We start from the raw sequence: 25,431 nt of genomic DNA on the forward strand, positions 1-25,431 counted from the left end.
ATTGCCTCTCAGCTTTATTGCTGTTCCAGAAACTCCAAAAGTTGGCTTTGAAGTCCATAAAAGTCATCAAATCTACTGACTGTAGCTTTGCGATCACTTGTGGACGACCTTCTTAGTGCTCAGGCGGGGGGGGGGGGTGTGGGGGGGATCAGACGGCTCAGTCAGACAATGAAGGCAAAAAGAGCGAGAGAGAGAGGGAGATGGAAGCAGAGGGGACAGAGCGAGAGGAAAGAACCGCAGAGAACGCCTGCGAGGGAGACGCTGAGAGCAGGCAGAGGACGAGCGAAGAAGGCCGGCTAATGAGAAGGAAGTGGAGAGGGCAAAATGAGACATGAAAGGAGAAGATAGTGAGAGAATAAAGGCAGCGATGCAGCGCTATGAGTGTTAGCCTGATTTATACCTGATTTAGCCGGGCGTCAGCGACTACCATATCCAACACATTCATCGGCTAGGAAGAAAAAGGCCAGAGACGCCATTAAATGATATGGTCGCCATATAAACAATTCTTATGGCCCCAATTCTTGCTAAATCATCTTTAATGCGGGGGAATATGTAAACAATGCCTTGCCAAGACATTGGCCCATACGTACGTTGAGAAGTCGTGTGATACACAGTCCAGTGTGCCCAGTACACTTTTCATATCTAACTTCTTTAAGGGGCCGCTGTTTATGGCGCTCTTCTCCAGCAGATATCCGCATCTGTGTGTCTCCACTCTTAGCATGCACCTCCAGGTAGCATAGCTAGCCAATAGCATTTACCACAACGTGAGGTGCATTCAAGGACATTGGCCCATACGTACGTTGAGAAGTCGTGTGATACGCAGTCCAGTGTGCCCAGTACACTTTTCATATCTAACTCCTATAAGGGGCCGCTGTTTATGGCGCTCTTCTCCAGCAGATATCTGCATCTGTGTGTCTCCACTCTTAGCATGCACCTCCAGGTAGCATAGCTAGCCAATAGCATTTACCACAACGTGAGGTGCATTCAAGGACATTGGCCCATACGTACGTTGAGAAGTCGTGTGATACACAGTCCAGTGTGCCCAGTACACTTTTCATATCTAACTCCTATAAGGGGCCGCTGTTTATGGCGCTCTTCTCCAGCAGATATCTGCATCTGTGTGTCTCCACTCTTGGCATGCACCTCCAGGTAGCATAGCTAGCCAATAGCATTTACCACAATGTGAGGTGCATTCAAGGACATTGGCCCATACGTACGTTGAGAAGTCGTGTGATACACAGTCCAGTGTGCCCAGTACACTTTTCATAAATAACTTCTTTAAGGGGCCGCTGTTGATGGTGCTCTTCTCCAGCAGATATCCGCATCTGTGTGTCTCCACTCTTAGCATGCACCTCCAGGTAGCATAGCTAGCCAATAGCATTTACCACAATGTGAGGTGCATTCAAGGACATTGGCCCATACGTACGTTGAGAAGTCGTGTGATACACAGTCCAGTGTGCCCAGTACACTTTTCATATCTAACTCCTATAAGGGGCCGCTGTTTATGGCGCTCTTCTCCATTATTTTATTTTATTATTATTATCATTATCATCATTATGATTATTAGCATCATTGTCATCGTTATTGTTATTGTTATCATTATCGTTATTATTATTATTATTTTTATTATTATTATTATTTTTATTATTATTATTATTATTATTATTATTATTATTATTATTATTATTATTATTATTATTATCATTATCACTATTACTATCACTATCATCATCACCATTATCATCATTATTGTTATTATGATGATTATCATAATCATCATCATCATCATTATTATTATTATTATTGCCATTTATTCACCAGTCATTGATGTCATAACACGTTTGGAAAATAATGCAAATAATTCCCGATATAATAATGATGTCCCCCTGCGTCTCTGTGACGGCTTGCAGAGGATATAATTGGCACGGGCCCCATGTGGCCCTGATGACGCTCCACGGTATTCAAGGGCGTGCTGATGTAAACAAACACGCCGATGCTTTAAACACACAACAACACCCCCCCCCTCCTGCCCCCACCTCCACTATTCTCATCTTTCCACTTAAGAGCCATCCTCCAGGATCCCACGGTACTCATTTTCACATCACACTGATTCCCATCTCACATCCAACACTCCCCGTCCATTGATGGAATCGCACATTCTTTTCTTCTATCCCTCCCCGCTAACTGGGATTATATGCAAATGATGCCCCACAAATGCAAATCCGTGACAGAGGAGGCCTTCCAGTGTGGAAGTGGAGCGCATCTCTTTACTCCGTGACGGGCGGTGGGGGGGCGGTGGGGGGCATTGTTTGCTTGCGTGAAGGTTAGTGCTGAATAGAAGATAACATACGTATGCTACCTTGATAAGGCACCGCTCGGGGATGGCAACAGGAAGTAGGGCATACGCGTGTATGTCGGACGCTTACACCCGTGTCGTGTCATGTTTTTTAGCACCGCCCTCACCAGCCACCGTATCACATGTCGTGAAAGGTTTCGGTCTCGACCTCGCATGCGGTTTGCTGCGCTGACAAAAGGCAACGCGTCAACAAAACGTAAATCAGCCAAAGTACCTCTGAACTCATACTGTACCATCAGCACTCCACAGGACCGTTAAAAGCTGAGATCTGAAATAAGTCCAAAATAAGCGTGCTATCATTTTTGTTTTGGCGTGTATAGCAGTATTTTTATAGTTACATAAAGTTTGCATCATCAGTTTTGCATCAATGTAGCTGGGATGCTTCCATCTTTTAGTGCATATTTCTGCACAGGGTGTTTTTTTTTATGTTCGAAATGTACCTTCTTTGTGCAAAAGTGTCCAGTGGGGTCGATGTACTTAACTGCAGAGAGTACCGGGTGTTTATTAGAGGTAAGGCGTTTATTAGAGCAAGTGTTGCCCAATCTTTTTATGAACCACGGCACATTTGACATTAGAAAATACGCTCATAAAAAAAATAAAATAAAAAATTTGCACGACTGGCAACAAATGGACGCATAGGTTCTGTACATATGGCAACCAGTGGAAGATCATTTCAAAACATAAAATCGGGGTGTTTACATTTCTCAACCAACGTCAAAAATGTTCCTCGGAGTACAATGCTTCCTTTTCTGTGACAGTTTCCCGTTTCATCTAGGCCTCACAGCTAGATGACCCGAGTTCAATCCCACCCTCGGGCATCTCTGTGTGGAGTTTACATATTCTCCCCGTGAACCGGGTACTCCGGTTTCCTCCCCTATTCCAAAAACATGCTAATTGACAAAGTGTCTCGCACACAATAAAACTAAAATAAAGTAAAATTACTCCAACATTCATGCTAGGTTAATTAGCGACTTCAAATTGTCCATAGGTATGAATGTGAGTGTGAATGGTTGTTTGTCTATATGTGCCCTGTGATTGGCTGGCCACCAGTACAGGGTGTACCCCGCCTCTCGCCCTGAAGACAGCTGGGATAGGCTCCAGTGACCCTCGTTAGGATAAGCGGTAGAAAATGAATGAATTAGTTTGTAAAATAAATTACGACTTATGTATGTTTTTTTCTACCTAATTATGCATTTATGGCCTTGTGCGACTCATACTTGTACAGTGTGTACCCCGCCTCACGCCTGAAGACAGCTGGGATAGGCTCCAGCAACTCACTTGCGACCCTCATGCGGATAAGTGGTAGAAAATGAATGAAGTAATGAATGAGTTTCCCCATTACAAATGAATGAGAAGTTAATTTGGCACCCCCTACTGGTGGTAAATATACGCATTAGGCTCAGAGTCGTGTGCGCTATCCATGGTGCTGAAATAACTACTCTTGTCTCTCTTCTATGTCATCTATATAATATCTCATCTATATTTAATATTATTATATAATATTACTGGATGCTTCATGTCACGGAAGTAAAGGGCATGAAGTGCGTGCACTTGTGCATGCCTGCCTGTGATGTGTTCAGGTGACGCAAGCTCGGGGTGCAGTTTGTTGTTTGTATGTATACATGCAACCATCTGCGGAGGAGAGTGTGGGTGTGTGGGGGTGTGGGGGCGTGTAAAACTGTGTGAGCAGGTGTATGTGTGTGTGTGGGGCAGGGTGGCTGTCCTGAGGGCAGCTCCCCACACTAGAGGAGAGCAGAGCAGAGCAGCAGCTGACCAGCTGTCCCCCTCGCAGCTAGCAGCATGTTGGCTCTTCTATCAGCTCTCTCTTTGCTTGTCTCTCTTCACCTCCATCCTGCTTGACCCTCGCTTCTTTTGTTGCTGCCTTCATCTTTTCTTGTCCTAATTCACCGATGTTTACTTTTGTCTTTCCTCTCATGTTGTTCTTCCTGCTCTCATCCCTGCGAGATATACTACCTTTAAAGCTGAGACTGGTTGGGTAGACACTGGCTTGTGCTGGAAGTAAACCACCAAAGTTGTTTACATTATAAAAATTAATGAATCATTGATCGCTGTTTTGTGGTTTACTATGGCCAATTATTGGTCAAAAAATAGTTGTATGTTGTCTTCTGGTCACTGGGCATCAGTAATGTTACATTGATGAGACATTATATTGTCTTTGGGTTCGGGGGTGGGGGGGGTCTGGTTGAAGCTGAAACTGAAACAGCTGAAGCTAAAACAGTGTGATGTAATTTGACAAAACATAGGGGTGCTATTTCATGTCTGGAGGGCTCTAACAATGGTGAATCCTACTTATTCACCTTGAACTGCATGTCAACCGTAGATGCAGAGTGGAACAAAAAGATCTATAGGAGTGGAAATGTGACTATAGGGGTGCTATTTCATGTCTGGAGGGCTCTAACAATGGTGAATCCTACGTATTCCCCTTGCACTGCACGATGTCAACCATAGATGCAGAGCGGAACAAAAACATCTGTAAGAGTGGAAATGTGACTATAGGGGTGCTATTTCATGTCTGGAGGGCTCTAATAATGGTGAATCCTACTTCTTCACCTTGAACTGCATGTCAACCATAGATGCAGAGTGGAACAAAAAGATCTATAGGAGTGGAGTGGAAATGTGACTATAGGGGTGCTATTTCATGTCTGGAGGGCTCTAATAATGATGAATCCTACTTATTCCCCTTGCACCGCATGATGTCAACCATAGATGCAGAGCGGAACAAAAAGATCTATAGCAGTGGAAATTCAACTATAGGGGTGCTATTTCATGTCTGGAGGGCTCTAACAATGGTGAATCCTACTTATTCACTTTGCACTGCATGACGTCAACCATAGATGCAGAGTGGAACAAAACATCTATAGGAGTGGAGTGGAAATGTGACTATAGGGGTGCTATTTCATGTCTGGAGGTCTCTAATAATGGTGAATCCTACTTATTCACCTTGCACTGCATGACGTCAACCAGACGTTTTGTTCCACTGCAGAGTGGAACAAAAAGATCTGTAGGAGTGGGAATGTGACTATAGGGGTGCTATTTCATGTCTGGAGGGCTCTAATAATGATGAATCCTACTTATTCCCCTTGCACCGCATGATGTCAACCATAGATGCAGAGCGGAACAAAAAGATCTATAGCAGTGGAAATTCAACTATAGGGGTGCTATTTCATGTCTGGAGGGCTCTAACAATGGTGAATCCTACTTATTCACTTTGCACTGCATGACGTCAACCATAGATGCAGAGTGGAACAAAACATCTATAGGAGTGGAGTGGAAATGTGACTATAGGGGTGCTATTTCATGTCTGGAGGTCTCTAATAATGGTGAATCCTACTTATTCACCTTGCACTGCATGACGTCAACCAGACGTTTTGTTCCACTGCAGAGTGAAACAAAAAGATCTGTAGGAGTGGGAATGTGACTATAGGGGTGCTATTTCATGTCTGGAGGGCTCTAACAATGGTGACTCCTACTTATTCACCTTGCACCGCATGACGTCAACCATAGATGCAGAGCGGAACAAAAAGATCTATAGCAGTGGAAATTCGACTATAGGGGTGCTATTTCATGTCTGGAGGTCTCTAATAATGGTGAATCCTACTTATTCACCTTGCACTGCATGACGTCAACCAGATGTTTTGTTCCACTGCAGAGTGGAACAAAAAGCTCTGTAGGAGTGGGAATGTGACTATAGGGGTGCTATTTCATGTCTGGAGGGCTCTAATAATGGTGAATCCTACTTATTCACTTATTACGGTGGCGTCTGGAACCAATTAAAGTAGAGATTGAGTGGAAAGGTCTTGCAAATGCAAAGAAAAAGTGAAATGCTATCCATCCGATTGAAACTGATTCCGATTCGGATTGTTCAGTAATCGATTACTCAAACATAGCTTATAATTTTGGCCAAATTCAATCATGACGATCATTAAGTGCTTCGATTTCATTGAAACCTTCAATTGGGCTTCCAGCATGATAACTGACTCGCTTTGCGTCTCTCTTTCACCCCCCCCCCGCCCCCCCCATCTCCTTGGCCTGGAGGAGGAAATGAGTGTAATTGAGAGGTAATTGTGCACAGACAGCTGACACAGCAGGATCAGGTAGACTTCATCTCGCCGCCCTGGCTGTCATTACCGCGTACCGTTTGCCGCTACGCTGCTTGCCAACAAGCCGAAAAATATACATATTTATCAAGCGGCTTTCAACTTAGTTGGAAGCCAAAGAAGAAGGAAAGCTTAAAATTAGGAAGCGGGAAGAGTTCATAAGAGCTGAAATGATAAACACAACTTGTATATATTCTGCGGGACTCTTTCTAGTGGTTTTTGTGCGCCGCAATACACACATTGTTTATTTTTATATTATTTTTTAACCAGATCGTGATGTTATAGAAGGAAAATACAGTGACAAACGAGTATGGGGAAAACAAACGGAGGAATGGGTACAAAAGAAAGCACGCTAATAAGCGCAGTATGGGGTGAAAATGAGGCCAAAATGTGTTTATAGCAATAAGCTATAAGCTATAAAGTAAAATGAGTCTTTTGTCTGCATGTGTGAATAAACACTGCATGTGTGTGTGTGTGTGTGTGATCGCTGGAGGCTGGAAAATAAGATCATAAATTATAAACGAACCGGCATATATGACATGTTTTCTCTGTGTTGACGTGTACGGAACGTTACTACTGTCATGTACCATGATATGGCGGTATGGCATGTACCATACATACAGTAATAACACCTTCACATTTACATAGCGGTATATGTGACTAATGTGTTTAACAGTGAGGACAGATGTGAGGCAAGAGGAGACCTTTTGTCCTTTAAAAAAAAAAAAACAAAAAAAACAACAACAACCTCACCAGTCATCACAAATGAGCCTTCAGGAAATACACTCATTAGTTTCAGTCTCAGTCCAGTGGAAATACGCGTGGTTATATTAAGCATATTTGTGTGTATGCCTTTGACATCCTTGCTTTTTTTTTGGGGGGGGGGGGGCTTAAAAAAATGCTAGAATAGTGTGAGCGTGTCAAATTGTCTAGCAAAAAAGCAAAAAAGACAAGTTGGAAGCCATCCTGATTAAATAGAAGCCGTGTCGTGGCCTCGTCACATCACTGACATCATCTGTGTAGTACTTCAAATAGAAATACTCTATTCCAGGGTTCAAGCGTGTAACATCCCAAAATATTATATACCGTATTTTCTGGACTATAAGTCGCACAAAGCCAAAAATGCATAATTTGTTAAAAAAAAACATACAAAAGTAGCATTTTTTGCGGGTAATTTATTTTACAAACTCATCCTAATGAGGGTCGCAGAGGGTGCTGGAGCCTATCCCAGCTGTCTTCACTCAAAAGAGGCGGGGTACACCCTGGACTGGTGGCTAGCCAATCACAAAACATGCTAGGTTCATTCATTCATTCATTTTCGACTGCTTATCCTCATGAGGGTCGCGGGCAGGGGTGCTGGAGCCTATCCCAGCTGTCTACAGACGAGAGGCGGTGGTCAGCCAATCACAGGGCACATATAGACAAACAACCATTCACACTCACATTCATACCTATGGACAATTTGGAGTCGCTAATTAAGCTAGCATGCATGTTGTTTGAGTAATTTTACTTTATTTTAGTTTTATTGTGTGCGAGACTCATTGTTGTACTTTGTGTAGAAAATGTTGAAATAGAATATTCCTGTTTTGTCCCCCCCTCCCTTTATTCCAGCTGTCTTCTTCGGGCGAGAGGCGGGGTACACCCTGGGCTGGTGGCCAGCCAATCACAGGGCACATATAGACAAACAACCATTCACACTCACATTCATACGTATGGACAATTTGGAGTCGCTAATTAACCTAGCATGTTTTTTTTTTGGAATGTGGGAGGAAACCGGAGTACCCGGAAAAAAAACCCACGCATGCACGGGGAGAACATGCAAACTCCACACAGAGATAGCCGAGGGTGGGACCCTAGCTGTGAGGTCTACGCGCTAACCACCCGACCACCGTGCAGCCCTACTTTATTCAAAGCTTTAGAGTTCTTCCAGAATCTGCACCTATTCAGTTGTATTTTTTTGGATTTCGTGGTTCCCGTAAAAACTGGCTTTTTTTAAATTTATTCCACTTAGACACGCCCACTCCGCTGTGGTTGGTCACACTCGCCACTAATGTATTTCTTTAGCTGGTATGGAATCAGGAAGGAAGCTAGCAAGTAAACAGAGTAGCATCGCTTGGCGGCGCTTTGGAGAGCTTTGCTGGCTTACAGCCATGCCCATATAAGGAAATCCGTCCCTCTGTGACATCACAAAGAGGCTGTTTTACCACGCCTTTTGAAACCAAGCGTTTTGAGCCATTCCAAAGTTTTTTCAGGGCTCAATTCCAAATGCGGAAACCTCATTATCGGAAACTTTGGCATGGTTTAACACTAGAATACAACATTCTAACTACATTTGTAGAATTTTTCGCTATTTTAGAAATATTTTTTTATATTTTAGCCAAGTTCTGGATTGTAGGACCTTACGGGGAGTTGAGCTGTAAAAGTTCACTGTATGTCCCAAAAGTATTCATATATGTGTGTGTGTGTTCTTTGTCATTGCGTCCCATCCTTCTTAGTCCCTACACCCAAACTAATGTTAAGAAACAAAAATGGCCGACTCTCTTGTCAGTTTGTGAGTAAGCTTTTGCGTGAGGACTGACCGTTGTTGGAGCGTAACGCCCTGGCCGAGATCCCATTGGTCCCAATCGGGTGGTGAATTCCGGTTCCATCCACAACTCCCGCTTCGCCTGGCTGCTTCAGCAGCTCGGTCAAAGTCCTGAGGAGAGGAAGAAGAGCGTTACACCAAGCAAACACAACTAAGACAGAAAGTCAACACTTGGATGCTACCTCCGAGGATGATACCGTATGATACCGTATGATACAATATGATACAATCCTGCACGATAATAATGTTGACATATCTCGCGTCTAAACAGTCTTTGAAGGCGTTCTGATGCCGCCTTGAAAAGGAAAACAGAAACATTCCCATGCAAACCTGCAGCAGGAAACAAAGGCCAGGTGGTTCTATTTTAAACAGCGTAAATGTTTCATTTGGTTGATATCGTGCTCCATCTTCAGATATTAGCATAACCTATTTACTTTGCAGCTTCCTTTTGACATTTAGCTGTGTTTACTTTGAGTTAGCTAACTCCTGTGGAAGGTTTTTTTATTCTGAGGTTAGTGAAGAATTGCACAATGGAAACAACGGCTATTATGTCATAAGATGACATACATGGATTTTTCCGCAAAAGGTCGGGAAGTTCCTTGGAAGCAGCGATAATTGGAGAAACGCTTATTTACAAAATGTGAAAATGGAAAGGAAAACACAGCTCGTTTTGACCACACGGTCTTATTAGATGGATGGATGGATAGATATTTAGATACTTAGTAGATAGATACTTAGATAGATACTTAGATATAAATACTTAGATATAAATACTTAGATACTTAGATAGGTAGATTAATAGATAGATATAAATACTTAGATCGATACTTAGATCAATACTTAGATCAATACTTAGATCAATACTTAGATAGATACTTAGATCAATACTTAGATCAATACTTAGATAGATAGATATAAATACTTAGATAGATACATAGATAGATAGATATAGATACTTAGATAGATACATAGATAGATAGATATATATACTTAGATAGATACTTAGATATAAATACTTAGATAGATACTTAGATAGATAGATTAATAGATAGATATAGATACTTAGATCGATACTTAGATCGATACTTAGATCAATACTTAGATAGATACTTAGATCAATACTTAGATAGACATAAATACTTAGATAGATACATAGATCAATACTTAGATCGATACTTAGATCAATACTTAGATAGATACTTAGATCAATACTTAGGTAGATAGATATAAATACTTAGATAGATACATAGATAGATAGATATAGATACTTAGATAGATACATAGATAGATACCTATAGATACTTAGATAGATACTTAGATATAAATACTTAGATAGATACTTAGAAAGCTAGATTAATAGATAGATATAGATACTTAGATCGATACTTAGATCGATACTTAGATCGATACTTAGATCGATACTTAGATCGATACTTAGATCAATACTTAGATAGGTAGATATAAATACTTAGATAGATACATAGATAGATAGATATAGATACTTAGATAGATACTTAGATACTTAGATATAAATACTTAGATAGATACTTAGATAGATAGATTAATAGATAGATATAGATACTTAGATAGATGCTTAGATCGATACTTAGATTGATACTTAGATCAATACTTAGATAGACACTTGGATCGATACTTAGATAGATAGATAGATAGATAGATCGATAGATAGCTCCCCTATAATAATAAATGATAATAATAATGTGGAGAATAAATAGATGACATCAAATATAAAACTACAATGTTCAGCATAAACAGTAAATTGCACAAAAAATTTACATAATTTTGAATAAATAATAATAACTTATTAACAAGTGTAACATTGTTCAAAAATATATTCATGAATAAATCATACTGCTTCATGCTTACATGCGGCCTATTAGTCAAAAAGAATGTATATTTAAGCAAAAGGTTGATAAATGTTGCCTGAATTGAGCATTTCTAAGCATTAAATGAATTCCAATACAACCCCAAAGCATTCAAATGATGCATTCAAAGACATGGTGATGATGTGTAGTATTCTACACTGCTGTAATCTTACTGTAGTGTTGAATTATCTCACAGCAATCCCTAATAAAAACCTCTCATAACACGGTCTACTTTATGTCCTCGCCCCCCCCCACCACCCCCCACCCACTATAGGGGTGTTATGTCATGTCTAGAGGGCTCTAATAATGTTAAACTATATGTAGAGGGTTGTGAACACTTTACCGCGTTAAACAAGAGATTAGTGCAAAACAGCAGCGACAGAACCAATGTTGTAATAGCGGTAAGGAGCAATCTCCAACGTGAACGACTTTGTCGTAGTCGACTCCAATACGCTCGGATGCTTCACTGCTCTTTTTTGAATAGTTTGCCCCCCCCCCCTCTTCCCGCTACTTTTTCCGGTATTTGCGAGCATCAAAGCTCAGACTGAGTAACGGCCTCTGCCAGCAATCAGTAAACTTTTACTTCCCAGCTCCTAACACCAGCATTAAAAGTTTAATATCCGTCTGAAAATGATTCCCTGCCGTTATAAGAGCAGTAAACATAAAACACCAGCAACAGCGGCAATAAAAGGCAGTCACCAACAGTGTGACCTCTGAGATTTAGTCCACGCTTTGTTCGATTCCTGCATGCATGCAGGGCCACTCCAGTAGATTATCAGGTGTTCTTTGTTTATTACAAGACCCGAGGATCACCTGGACATTCTAGCTATGTTTCTGTAGAATGCATCCTTGCGTAGATGTAGTCAAATATGAATGGTTGCTCCATCCATCCATCCATCCATCCATCCATCCAACCATCTAGAAATATTTCAATATTGGAACAAAGCAAAATTTGTTCTACCATATCTTACTTATTGTGTGGAAATATGGGCTAATAACTATAAAAACAATCTTCACTCGCTAAACGTACTGCAAAAAAGGCCAGTAAGGATAATTCATAATGCCGCCTACAGAGAACAGAGAACACAGGCTCACTCCGTTCTTGCTGTTGTTCTATGTAACAATGCACAGAGTGAACCTTCTTCCTACCAGGAAAACAGACACGCATACACATGGCAATAAATTGAGTTAATTTTCATGTATTGTGTGATTCATTCATCGTTAAAATATCCCAGGCCTTGCGCCCACGAGACATTTTCAACGAGAAATCCTGTCATGTTGGAATTTATCGAGATCTTGCGACACCCTGAACATATTTTATTGTGTGGAAATATGGGGTAATAACTATAAAAGCAATCTTCACTCTCTAAATGTACTGCAAAAAAGGCCAGTAAGGATAATTCATAATGCCGCCTACAGAGAACATACTAACTCTAACTTCTAAAATTTCAAATACTTGCTGATATAGTTTATCTTCAAACAGCTATAAAATAATGCATAAGGCTAAAAATAGCCAATTACCTAAAAATGTCATCCAATACTTGAAATATGATCTAAAATGATTAAATTATTATACAATTATTATTATGAAATTAATAAAAGTAAAAGAAAATAAAATAAAATTAAATTAAATTAAATTAAATTAAATTAAATTAAATTAAATTAAATTAAATTAAATTAAATTAAATTAAATTAAATTAAATTAAATTAAATTAAATTAAATTAAATTAAAATTTAATTTAAATAAAATTTAAATAGAATTTAAATAAAATTACATTAGGAAAGCAGGAAGTGAACAAATGTAACAGTTACTGATTGTAAAAGTACCAGATGGAGGGGTAGGATTTAATAAGCTTTGCTTTTTCCTACTCCTTTTGGACATGTGGAACTGGGAACTGATTATGGGATGCATTCAATTGTAATCTGATGCATGTTCAAATGAAATTAAACCATTACCATTTTCTATGGGGGCATGCTGGAGCCTATCAGGGCTTAAGTAAAATGAAAAAGGAGGTGCAGAGAAAACACTCATTCATCGTTAAAATGGGGCAAGTTCAGTGCAACGTAAAGTGTCATGCTCAGCAAAAAGCTTGCTAAATAGTCGGCTGTTGTACTAGAAGATCACATGAGCAAACACGGCGTGTTTGTTGTTCGCAACGAGGACGCGGCCGTGGCGATATCCCACACAAGGACGAGTACGAGGAGGAGACGTCAGGAACATCATGTAGCCATGTTCTCCCTGTGATCTCGCTTGCCCTTGCGCTTTCTCATCGCCGGCCAATTCTCTTTCATCTTGTTAATATCTGTCCACTTCCATTCCATTCCGTCTTCTGTCTTCCACTCTCTTCCCTGCTCTCATTTTCCATAATAAAGGGATCTGTGTGCCCCCCCCCCTGTGTTTTCACCCCCCTTGCAGAATGCTTAAAAGGGCTTGTTGTTCTCTGCGTCCGTCTGTCTTTCTATGTATCGGTCTCTTTGCTCCTCTAATCCCGTCTGTCACATCGCCCCGGCTTCACACTCCGAGCCCCCCCCCCCCTTTTTTTCATAGCACTGGTGCATTGCTGGGCCTGTCCATCCTGACCTCTGCCCTCTCTTCTCTTTTTCATAACTGCATAGTTTTTAAATGTCATGCTGAACTTGATGGATGCGGTCATGTGGAATGAGATCGGGAACTCGGTGAACTTGTTGGACTCCCCTCCCTTGTTGTGTTAATTGAGCCTATAGTCATCTTTTCTGACCTATAAATGTAGCTAGAATGCTGAATAACTTGTTCTAGGTCTTGAATTTTGTGAACTACAGTGCGACTTATGTATGTTTTTTTTCCCCCCGTCTTCATGTCCGTCTCTATTGGCTGACTTATTACTCGGTGTGCATGAATATATGTATACATGCAGTATAGTACACTTTTACATGCAGAAAACAATTTTTAAATTCACATAAATGACACATTTTGGCAGCCAAATCAACACAGACACCACCTTCTTGTTTTGCCATGAGTTATTTTTTTCGATTTTTTCAGTTTCTCACTATTTCTTTTTTTTTTATCAAAATGCTCCCATGTGCAAATTCTTTGCCCCCATTTTGGGTTGTCTTGCAGCCGTGATCCAAGCAAAAGTAGAGTCTGGAAGTGGGAAACATGACTGAATTTGAGAAATAACTCATGGCAAAACAGGAAGGTGGCGTTGCCATTGATCTTGGCAACAATTTTTTCCCCTTCATTTGTATTAATGTGTTTATAGGTATTTCAGTTGTTTGTTATGACTATAAAAAATATGTTCATTGGATTGATATTATTTTTTATGGAAAATAGGATTAGGTTTGGTTATGTTGCTGTTAGAGTCCAACCTTTGTTTTTCTGTTTAATCAGCAATAATATGGTCCTCTATGGTTACAGCAGTCCAACACCTCCTAAATACCCCCCCCCCATCTTCATGAGCTGTAGTCGTCCTGTAAAGCACATATTCACCCACTGAATGCTACGGCAGTTTAGAGGTCAATGCGACCTTCCTGTAGATAGGTGATGGATGGATAATAGCACTGTAAATGACACGTAGTATTTCAAACACAAATGTTTTTGACAATCTGTCATGTTTCATCTGACTGACCGTCCGCCGCCGCCGCCGCCACCGCCGCCACCGCCGCCACTGCTACTACTACGACTACAACTCATTTTTTTTTTCCTGCCCATGTGACACTTTGTACAACACCCTGCCACGGCTGGTGTTAATGGGCTTCATGCTTTCCCTTTCACGGCTTCATTCCCGGCCACAGTACATCCGTTTGGATGCCAACTGGGAAAAGACGTAACGAGTAATGTCACCGAGCATGTTGAAAGTTTACACTGCATAATAACTGCTCATCTGTTTTTGCTGAATCAGCCGATTGTGGATTGATATGAATCATTCTGATATCATTCCGATGCTTAGAATGCAAAAACGGGATCAGGCTGACAACCACTGGGATATAAGTGTGGCACGTGATGATGACGTGGAAGCTTAAATGGCTGCAAACGGAAAAAAAACAAAGCAGTAGAACAGGAAATATGAGTGCAATCACGTTGTCATGCGGCATATTAGTCAAAAATAATCCATATTTAAGCAAAAGCTTCATAAATGTCGCCTGAATTTAGCATTTCCAAGCATAAAATGAACTCCAATACAACCCCAAAGCATTCAGATGATGCATTCAAAGACGTGGTGATGATGCTCAGGAGGTGTCGGTAATCTTACTGTCGTGTTGATCGCCGGAATTAACAACAATCCCAAATAAAAATCTCTCATATCGCGGTCTACTAGCTACATAGCTTAATTGTCTGATTTACTTTTATTATATTAGGCAATAGAAGTCTGAAGGTGACTATAGGGGTGTTATGTTATGTCTAGAGAGCTCTAACAATTCATTCATTTTCTACCGATTATCCTCACGAGGGTCGCGGGGTTGCTGGAGCCTATCCCAGCTGTCTTCAGGCGAGAGGCGGGGTCTACACTGGACTGGTGGCCAGCCAATCACAGGGCACATATAGACAAACAACCATTCACACTCACATTCATACCTATGGACAATTTGGAGTCGCCAATTAACCTAGCATGCATGTGGTTTGAATAATTTTACTTTATTTTAGTTTTATTGTGTGCGAGACTTATTGTTGTACTTTGTATAGAAAATGTTGAAATAGAATATTCTTGCCCCCCCCCCTCCCTTTATCCCAGCTGTCTTCAAACAACCATTCACACTCACATTCATACCTATGGACAATTTGGAGTCGCCAATTAACCTAGCATGCATGTGGTTTGAATAATTTTACTTTATTTTAGTTTTATTGTGTGCGAGACTTATTGTTGTACTTTGTATAGAAAATGTTGAAATAGAATATTCTTGTCCCCCCCCCCTCCCTTTATCCCAGCTGTCTTCAAACAACCATTCACACTCACATTCATACCTATGGACAAATTTGGAGTCGCTAATTAACCTAGCATGTTTTTGGAATGTGGGAGGAAACCGGAATACCCAGAGAAAACCCACGCATGCACGGCGCGGAGAACATGCAAACTCCACACAGAGATGACCGAGGGTGGAATCGAACCCTGGTTTCCTAGCTGTGAAGCCTGCACGTTAATATTTATGACCTTCCAAATAGACTTTTTAACATTAGAGCCCTCTAGACATGAAATAGCACCCCTATAGTCACCTTTGCACTCCTATGACCAAATATAGTAATATTACCGACAACTTTACATTACCGAGAATACCCACGCATGCACGGGGAGAACATGCAAACTCCACACAGAGATACCCGAAGGTGGAATCGAACCCGGGTCTCCTAGCTGTGAGGTCTGCGCGCTAACCACTCGACCGCCGTGCAGCCCAACTCTAACAATGTTAAACACTCGGGCTACCTAATAAATGTTTGCAGTATTTTTTAGTGGTGAGCAATATTTGTGCGATACCAGCGGCGGTGTAGCGGCTCAACTGGAGCACTTAACTCGCTTGTTGTTGTTATGACATGACCAAAAACCTTGCATGATTAATTCATTCACCCACATCGCCCCCTCTCTCTCTCTCTTTCTCTCTCTCGTTCCCTGCATTCATTTTTTTTCCAGAGCGGAGGAGAGAAGGCAAACACACTTTAGGTTTTAAATTGCTTATCAGTAAGGGTGAAGGGAGTCAACCACTGTGAAACAGCTGCAGCGGTGCATCACATCCGCGCGGTGGCTCGGTGCTAGTTGTGTAACTAAAACATGCACTATTTTCCCCGAATTGCCTCGGAGTGTTTGCTGCTAAAAATAAAGCGAGAAAACCACCCCCTGGTCATTGAATAAGACATCATCCACTATTGTACTTCACACAAACACACTCCTTCCTGGGGGGCGTATAATAGAACACAGCATTTTGGAGCTGAATCACTCCTGGCTGTCACAGCAGGTTAGTGCGTAGTAAACGCCACCCACAGATCAGTCCCAGGGCCGATGACCTAACGTGGATAACGTAGACTTCTATCTTCAACGCACCAAAGAAAGTGAAAGTGAAATTAAACATCGTAAACATGCTCCGTGCGGACAAATGATGTTATTTTTGTGTAATTTTTATTAAAAATAAATACAAATTTAAGTAAAGTAATAATAATAATAATTAAAAAAACAGATAGTAAGATACTGACTTGCATATTTTAGTATAAAAATAACATAAGCAATAACATAACATGTACATAACCATTGCTTATGCTAGGAGTCCGCTGACTAGCGAATAACGGCAACATGGCAATATGCCGAGCTAACATTAATTCGGCGTTCCACACAGCTAGCCACTAATCGCCAATTATGTAATCTTTGCCGCGAACTGGCACCAACTGGCGCCGGCCTACCGGACTCCTAGCATCATTTGGCTCGCACCATTACATTCCAGTGGATTCCAATTGCCGAATTGTTTGTGACATTTGGTTCCACTTGGTGGACATTTGGCGACCAAGATTTTAAACATTTTGAAATTTTCTTGCCGCCAAAATTAATTTTTCTCCGCCATTACGGGCCACCACGAGCCAGTTGGGAGGCAGTTTGAGCCACTGCACGCCACTAGGCACCTTATTGGTGACACTAGGCACCACAGCAAATTGCATTGCCCAGTGGACTCTTTGCATCATTGGCTCAACTTGGCTCGCACCATTACATTCCAGTGGATTCCAATAGGCGGATTGTTTGTGACATTTGGTTCCACTTGGTGGACATTTGGCGACCAAGATTTTAAACATTTTGAAATTTTCTTGCCGCCAAAATTAATTTTTCTCCGCCATTACGGGCCACCACGAGCCAGTTGGGAGGCAGTTTGAGCCACTGCACGCCACTAGGCACCTTATTGGTGACACTAGGCACCACAGCAAATTGCATTGCCCAGTGGACTCTTTGCATCATTGCCGCAACTTGGCTCGCACCATTACATTCCAGTGGATTCCAATAGGCGGATTGTTTGTGACATTTGGTTCCACTTGGTGGACACTTGGTGCCGTTTGCTTGATGCAAGTGGCGCGACTAAGATTTTAAACATTTTGAAATTTTCTTGCTGCCAAAATGACATTTTCTCCGCAGTTACGAGCCACCACGAGCCACTTGGGAGGCAGTTTGAGCCATTGCATGCCACTAGGCACCTTATTGGTGACACTTGGCGCCACAGCAAATTGCATTAGCGTGAACTGGCACCAAGTGGCACCGGCCCAGTGGACTCCTAGCATCATTGCCGCAACTTGGCTCGCACCATTACATTCCAGTGGATTCCACTTGGCGGATTGTTGGTGACATTTGGTTCCACTTGGTGGACACTTGGCGCCATTTGCTTGAGACCAAGATTTTAAACATTTTGAAATTTTCTTGCCGGCAAAATTCAATTTTCTCCGCTGTTACGGGCCACAACGAGCCAGTTGGGAGGCAGTTTGAGCCACTAGGCACCTTATTGGTGACACTCGGCGCCACAGCAAATTGCATTGCCGCAAACTGGCACCAAGTGGCGCCGACCCAGTGGACTCTTAGCATCATTGGCGGAACTTGGCTCGCACCATTACATTCCAGTTGATTGTTTGTGACATTTGGTTCCACTTGGTGGACACTTGGCGCCAAACTACAAAAACTAAAAACTAAAAAACACCCAAAGTGAATTGCTCACGCGTAGGCTACGTAAATAAACACAGGCTACACAGGCTAGCGTGTATCATCTCACAGGGTCTGATCCACTCGTCTGCCGGGGCAAACTAACCATTTTAAAGACACACACACACACATGTGCACACGCCCGACACACAGTTGTGCAGGGGCTGCCAGATAGTGAACCCTTGTAGGCTTGGTACAGAGCCTGGATCTGTCTCCCACCCTGCTGTATTCCTATTAGAGCTGACAGCTGCCAAATAATGTCCCTTGGCATGGCTGAGTCGACCGCCATGCCAGGGCCTGTTTGTGCTCCTGCACTGTCTCTGAGCCACTTATATGACACACTAGAAGAGATTCCCAAAACACGGTCTGCCTTCGGGAATCGAATGGTGGCCTAATATTCACCTGTTTGTTGTTTGAACACGCATGACGGTGTCCGACCTTGAGGGACCATACGAAAGTTGGTAGCGACGGACAATCAGAAGTTCAAGCTGAATGTTCTCCGAACCTGCTGACTAAGAACTTGAATAATGTTAAGTTCAGGGAAAATAGTGGCAAAAAAACCTTACAGTTACTGAAACGTACGTCAGTGGTAACGGTTGTGATGGTTTGGACACCACATGATTTTTCGATATCAATGTTTCATTCATATGGAATTATTTGGCCCCATAATTATAGCCTAGCTTCTAGCTTCCTAGCTTCAAGGTGATGGTTTTGGATTTCAACAGTTTTATTTTATTTTATTTTATTTTATTTTATTTTATTTTATTTTATTTTATTTTATTTTATTTTATTTTATTTTATTTTATTTTATTTTATTTTATTTTGAAAATGCATGCTTATTTAACAAACAGTACATCAGTAATGTTTGCCACTGCAAGTCTTTTTTTTTTTAGGGCTGCAACTAATGATTATTAATCTGTTTAGATTAATCAATTAATCAGTCCTAGATGGACCAAATCAATATTTTTTGCGGTTTGGTCTGTAACATATCGGTAAAGACGCAAAAATGTTGATAACTGTTTTCCAACGTCAAATTCCAAACTTCTTTCATGGATGATGAAGTCAATAAAAAACATGCACAAAATCGCAGAAATCAAAGATTAATTTTTGAATTGGAAAAAAAAAAACATTTTACTCGAATACCAAAATTGTTGATGAATTGAATATTTGATTAATGATTGATTCATCAACTGATAAGCAGTGTTACTAGCTATTTAGCTCCCTGTGTGTAGATACAAACAATGCTAAATTATATATAAATAACGTTAAAATTAACATCATATAGGTGTTCATGGCTACATTTTTTATTTTTATTTTTGGCGCTTCTGCACGAGGGAAGAACTGGAAAGGATTTACGATGAAAAGCCGACCAATCACAGCTCTCCACGTTGGAATTTTTTGGAGCCGTACATCAAGCTGGACAATAATTCCGACTTAAATCATCCATCAAAGACCAGAAACTTTCATTTTATTTCCCTCCATTATGTAACAATTCTAACCACAGAGTTTAAAACAGTTTAAAATATGCGTGGAATAGAAGATCCTGGTGAAGATCTTTGCAGGTTTCGGGAATGTGTCATATAATGCTATTTTGTTCTTATTCTTCAGATCATTATAACAAAAAGAATGTAGCCGAGCCGCCAGGCATGATTTGGTTTAACGCACGCTTTTCCACGGCGACAAAATGGCAGAAAGAAGCCAGCACGCTGGAGGCCATGTGAACCACTAGCTGGCAGGGCTTCAGTGCTGAGAAGGCGGTGTTGGTAAAGATGATGTCACAGAAAATACCATATGTCACATTCTGAGTCACTGCCTCCGCTCATTATTTTTTTTTTTTTGGTGGTGGTGGTTCGGGACTATTTTAGAAACAACAAAGATTCATTTTTGCTCAAGGGATCTGTTCTCAAACATTCTGCAGCGTGACGCACATGCAACCCACGCATGAATATGCCTGCATACGCACAAACGCAACCCTAGCCGGGGCGTAATGCACACCTCCGTACACATTTGTCAGCAGAAAATCAATCTTATTGCCCAGCCTTTGGCGTTATTGATGATAATCAATAACCCGATGATGCTGTGACTCACTATCATCTGTCATTCCCGCAGAATATCATCGATCTGTTTTTATCAGCTCTCTATTATCGTCTAAACAGCTCACAGGAAGTATAAACAGACACATGTCAAAGGTCATTATAGGCTCGGTTTATGTCCTTCATGTCTGTTTACATTTTCCATATAATGTTTTTATTTATTCATTTTCTGTCGTTTGGGGTGGAGGGGGTGCTGGAGCCTACTCAAGCTGTTTTGGACTGGTGGCCAGCAAATCACAGGACGCATATAGACAAACAACCATTCACACTCACACAGATGTTATATAGATGAGATAGAAACAGTGAGACAAGAGAACAAGAGTAGTCATTTCAGCACCATGGACAGCGCCCATGACCCTGAGCCTGCCTCTGGTGGTTCAATAATGACTGGGTGAGTATATTTACCACCAGTAGGGGGCGCCGAATTAACTTCCCATTCATTTGCAATGGGGAAACTCATTCATTCATTCATTTTCTACCGTTTATCCGCACAAGGGTGGCGGGGGGGTGCTGGAGCCTATCCCAGCTGTTTTCGGGGCGAGAGGCGGGGTACACCCTGGACTGGTGGCCAGCCAATCACAGGGCACATATAGACAAACAACCATTCACACTCACATTCATACCTATGGGCAACTTGGAGTCGCCAATTAAACTAGCATGCATGTTGTTGGAATAATTTTTACTTTATTTTAGTTTTATTGTGTGCGAGACACTTTGTCAATTCACCTAGCATGTTTTTGGAATGTGGAGAAAACCCGGAGAAAATCCACGCATGCATGGTGAGAACATGGAAACTCCACACAGAGATGGCCGAGGGTGGAATCGAACTCGGGTCTCTGAGCTGTGTGGCCAGCATGCTAACCACTAGTCCACCAAACAATCATAGTAGTACTACTATATTAACTCCAAAACATGTTACATCACTCCCGTTTGTGGTAGGGCTTTCGGCTTCCCAGCATGCTTTGCTGCACTTGTATTACAAAAATTGATTGATTCCTTAATGTAGGAAATAAATGAAACCATAATCATGGCTATGAACGATAATTTCTTTTTACTTCCTGTCCAGAAATCAACACTTCATTCCACACATGCACATGCTTGGCCGTCATGCCCAGCCCGTACATGTCACATAAACGTGTCGCAGTCATGGCCGCCGTGATGAATTGTAACAACGCAACACTGTAGCAGACGGCGGATGGTAAAAACGCAGCGTTACTAAGTGACCTTGGATTAGAACCTCAGGCATGTGACCTGCGTGGTCCACGTACTATGATGGATATTCACCCGAGGCGTACTTTTTAAATGAAGTTGTGACTCAGAAGTGAGAGATTGGCAAATGGCGGCTGTGGAGAGCCTCCATATTGGTTCTATTTGCGGTTGAGTGGATGCAGCTGGTCAACGTGAACTACAGACGAACTTACAAGCAGCTTAGCTAACCGATCTCAATCACCCGATCCGTAAAACGGGGATATTTGCCACGGGTATGAGAATCGCGCTCAACGCGTCTATTCGGGTCTGTTCAATGACTTCCTCAGCTGATGTAACACACAACACCGGATTCCTTACAATGTGGTGCAACTGAACGCAACCTCGCGACGCGGTGACTCAGCAGCCAACCTGTGTTTAGCTCATAGCGCACGTTCACACGTGCACGGATATTGTACCTTCACACTGCATTCTGCTCAAAAGCAGATAGCGCTCTATACTCGCAATACCGCCGCTATCACAGATGATGCGTTCAAGGCCAATCGGTAGGGAATGAGCGTTCAGACACAAAACCAATCATTCATTCATTCATTCATTTTCTACCGCTTTTTCCTCACGAGGGTCGCGGGGGTGCTGGAGCCTATCCCAGCTGACCTCGGGCGAGAGGCGGGGTACACCCTGGACTGGTCGCCAGCCAATCACAGGGCACATATAGACATATAGACAAACAACCATTCACACTCACATTCATACCTATGGACAATTTGGAGTGGCTACTCCGGGTACTCCGGAGGAAACCGGAGTACCCGGAGAAAACCCACGCGTGCACAGGGAGAACATGCAAACTCCACACAGAGATGGCCGAGGGTGGGAATTGAACCCTGGTCTCCTAGCTGTGAGGTCTGCGCGCTAACCACTAGAACGCCGTGCCGCCCCAAAACCAATCAGAGAATGAAAAAAAAAAAAAAAAAACGATGGCTGAGGTGACTCTGAAATCTGACACAATAGTGTCTATGTGACCTGGGCCTGCACTTTTGACTCTGAAGGCTCTGACCAGATTACATTGATTACACAAATTACCCATCGTGTACACACTTATACTAAACAAATTGTTCCTCGTTGAAGCAATTTCATCAAAAATCATGTGTGAATCCTAAAGCTGAAAACTCAAGTGTATAAAATGTACAAATTCACCAGCTGAGAATCGAACCAGCAACCATCAAGTTGGGAGAGAACCGTCCTACGACTTCAGCCATGCAACCGTATTTGCGGCCGTACGTTAAAAATACCTTCAGATATCGAGTGACGGTGCATGGAGAGGGTAGCTAGCTAGCTAGGATTAGCTGATAGCTAGCTAAAAATAGCTAAAATGGATGAAATTCATTCATTTTCTCTACCGCTTGTCTTCACTAGGGTCGGGTGTATATGAAAGGAGTAGGAAGAAGCAAAGCATATTAAATCCTACCCCCTCCGTCTGGTAGTTTTAACTGTTACATTTGTTCACTTCCTGCTTTCCTAATATAGTTTATTTATGTATTTATTTATTTATTTAGTTTGTTTTTATTTTTTATTGTGTATTTTTTTATTTTAATTTTTTATTATGTATTATTTATTATGTATTATTTATTACTTATTTTGTATTTTTTATTTTTTATTAGTTTTTTTAGTTTTTAGTTTTTAGTTTTTGGGATAGGCTCCAGCACCCCCGCGGTAGAAAATGAATGAGTTTTTAGTTTTTAGTTTTTAGTTTTTAGTTTTTAGTTTTTAGTTTTTAGTTTTTAGTTTTTAGTTTTTAGTTTTTAGTTTTTAGTTTTTAGTTTTTAGTTTTTAGTTTTTAGTTTTTAGTTTTTAGTTTTTAGTTTTTAGTTTTTAGTTTTTAGTTTTTAGTTTTTAGTTTTTAGTTTTTAGTTTTTGGGATAGGCTCCAGCACCCCCCGCGGTAAAAAATGAATGAGTTTTTAGTTTTTAGTTTTTAGTTTTTAGTTTTTAGTTTTTAGTTTTTAGTTTTTAGTTTTTAGTTTTTAGTTTTTAGTTTTTAGTTTTTAGTTTTTAGTTTTTAGTTTTTAGTTTTTAGTTTTTAGTTTTTAATTTTTAATTTTTAGTTTTTGGGATAGGCTCCAGCACCCCCCGCGGTAGAAAATGAATGAGTTTTTAGTTTTTAGTTTTTAGTTTTTAGTTTTTAGTTTTTAGTTTTTAGTTTTTAGTTTTTAGTTTTTAGTTTTTAGTTTTTAGTTTTTAGTTTTTAGTTTTTAGTTTTTAGTTTTTAGTTTTTAGTTTTTAGTTTTTAGTTTTTAGTTTTTAATTTTTAATTTTTAGTTTTTGGGATAGGCTCCAGCACCCCCCGCGGTAGAAAATGAATGAGTTTTTAGTTTTTAGTTTTTAGTTTTTAGTTTTTAGTTTTTAGTTTTTAGTTTTTAGTTTTTAGTTTTTAGTTTTTAGTTTTTAGTTTTTAGTTTTTAGTTTTTAGTTTTTAGTTTTTAGTTTTTAGTTAGCATATAAGTTACCCTCAAAGTGGTTTGTTTCCAAAAAAACAACCTCTGTGGGTGTCAATTATTTTTTGCTGTTGCAGGTTTTGTGTGTTAAACCACAACATACTGCTACACACAAACACCGCAAGGACACTGCGACAAATGCAGGGTAATATAGTAATGGACAAAGCGCTCTTGCCAAAGTCTTGACAATGATCCCACACATCACTCACTTGCCGTTCCACGTAAACAGTCTTTCCCTTCCACCGTGACTTTGTGCTTACCTCTGGCGTCCATAGATGAAATCCATCAAGGATCCGCCTACATGTCTTTCTTCCATGTGTCCACGTTGACCTACTGCTTTTACTTGCGTTGCCGCTAAATCATGTCAACAATGAGCTCGGCTCTCGCCTCCTAACCTTTACTCCCTTACAGCTCACGTTTTGAATTTAATATGTGTAGTGAAGCCTTTCTCTGTCTGTGTCATGTCCACAAAGAAGGAACGTTAAAACGTTAATTTGGCTTATCAGGGGACCTTTTAAGATCACGTTTAGACATGTGATCATGCAAGTTGATATAGCAGATGTGTTAAATAGTCGCTAGGACAAACAATGCTCACGCTGTCATGTGTAATTATTATTATTATTATAATTATTAACGGTAATGGTAATGGTTTAATTTCATTTGAACATGCATCATATTACAATGGAATGCATCCCATAATCAGTTCCCAGTTCCACATGTCCAAAAGGAGTAGGAAGAAGCAAAGCTTATTAAATCCTACCTCTCCATCTGGTACTTTTACAATCAGTAACTGTTACATTTGTTCACTTCCTGCTTTCCTAATATAATTTTTATTTATTTTAATTTAATTTAATTAATCATTTTTTACTTAATTTTATGAAATTTTATTTTATTTATTTTTGTTCACTTCCTGCTTTCCCAATGTAATTTTTAATTTATTTTAATTTTATTTAATTAATATTTTTTTTTAACTTAATTTTATAAATTTTTATTTTTGTATTTATTTTTTTTGTCACGTACCAAAGTACGAGGTGATATGACCATACAATGACATAATCGATCA

General features: G+C 40.6%; 1 protein-coding gene across 2 annotated transcripts in view; it reads right to left on the reverse strand.

The window, feature by feature from the left end:
* Nucleotides 1–25,431, reverse strand: part of LOC131103805 (protein shisa-8) — an 88,377-nt gene that overhangs the window by 40,721 nt on the left and 22,225 nt on the right. For both annotated transcript variants that reach the window (XM_058050357.2, XM_058050356.2), the window contains exon 4: nt 9,054–9,169. In XM_058050357.2, the coding sequence (XP_057906340.2) occupies nt 9,054–9,169 (116 nt within the window). The remainder of the gene's footprint in view (nt 1–9,053; nt 9,170–25,431) is intronic.

Source organism: Doryrhamphus excisus, linkage group LG16 (genome assembly GCF_037039965.1).
Source record: "Doryrhamphus excisus strain RoL-2023G ecotype Guam linkage group LG16, RoL_Dexc_Guam_v1.1, whole genome shotgun sequence".
In the NCBI taxonomy this organism is placed as follows: domain Eukaryota; kingdom Metazoa; phylum Chordata; class Actinopteri; order Syngnathiformes; family Syngnathidae; genus Doryrhamphus; species Doryrhamphus excisus.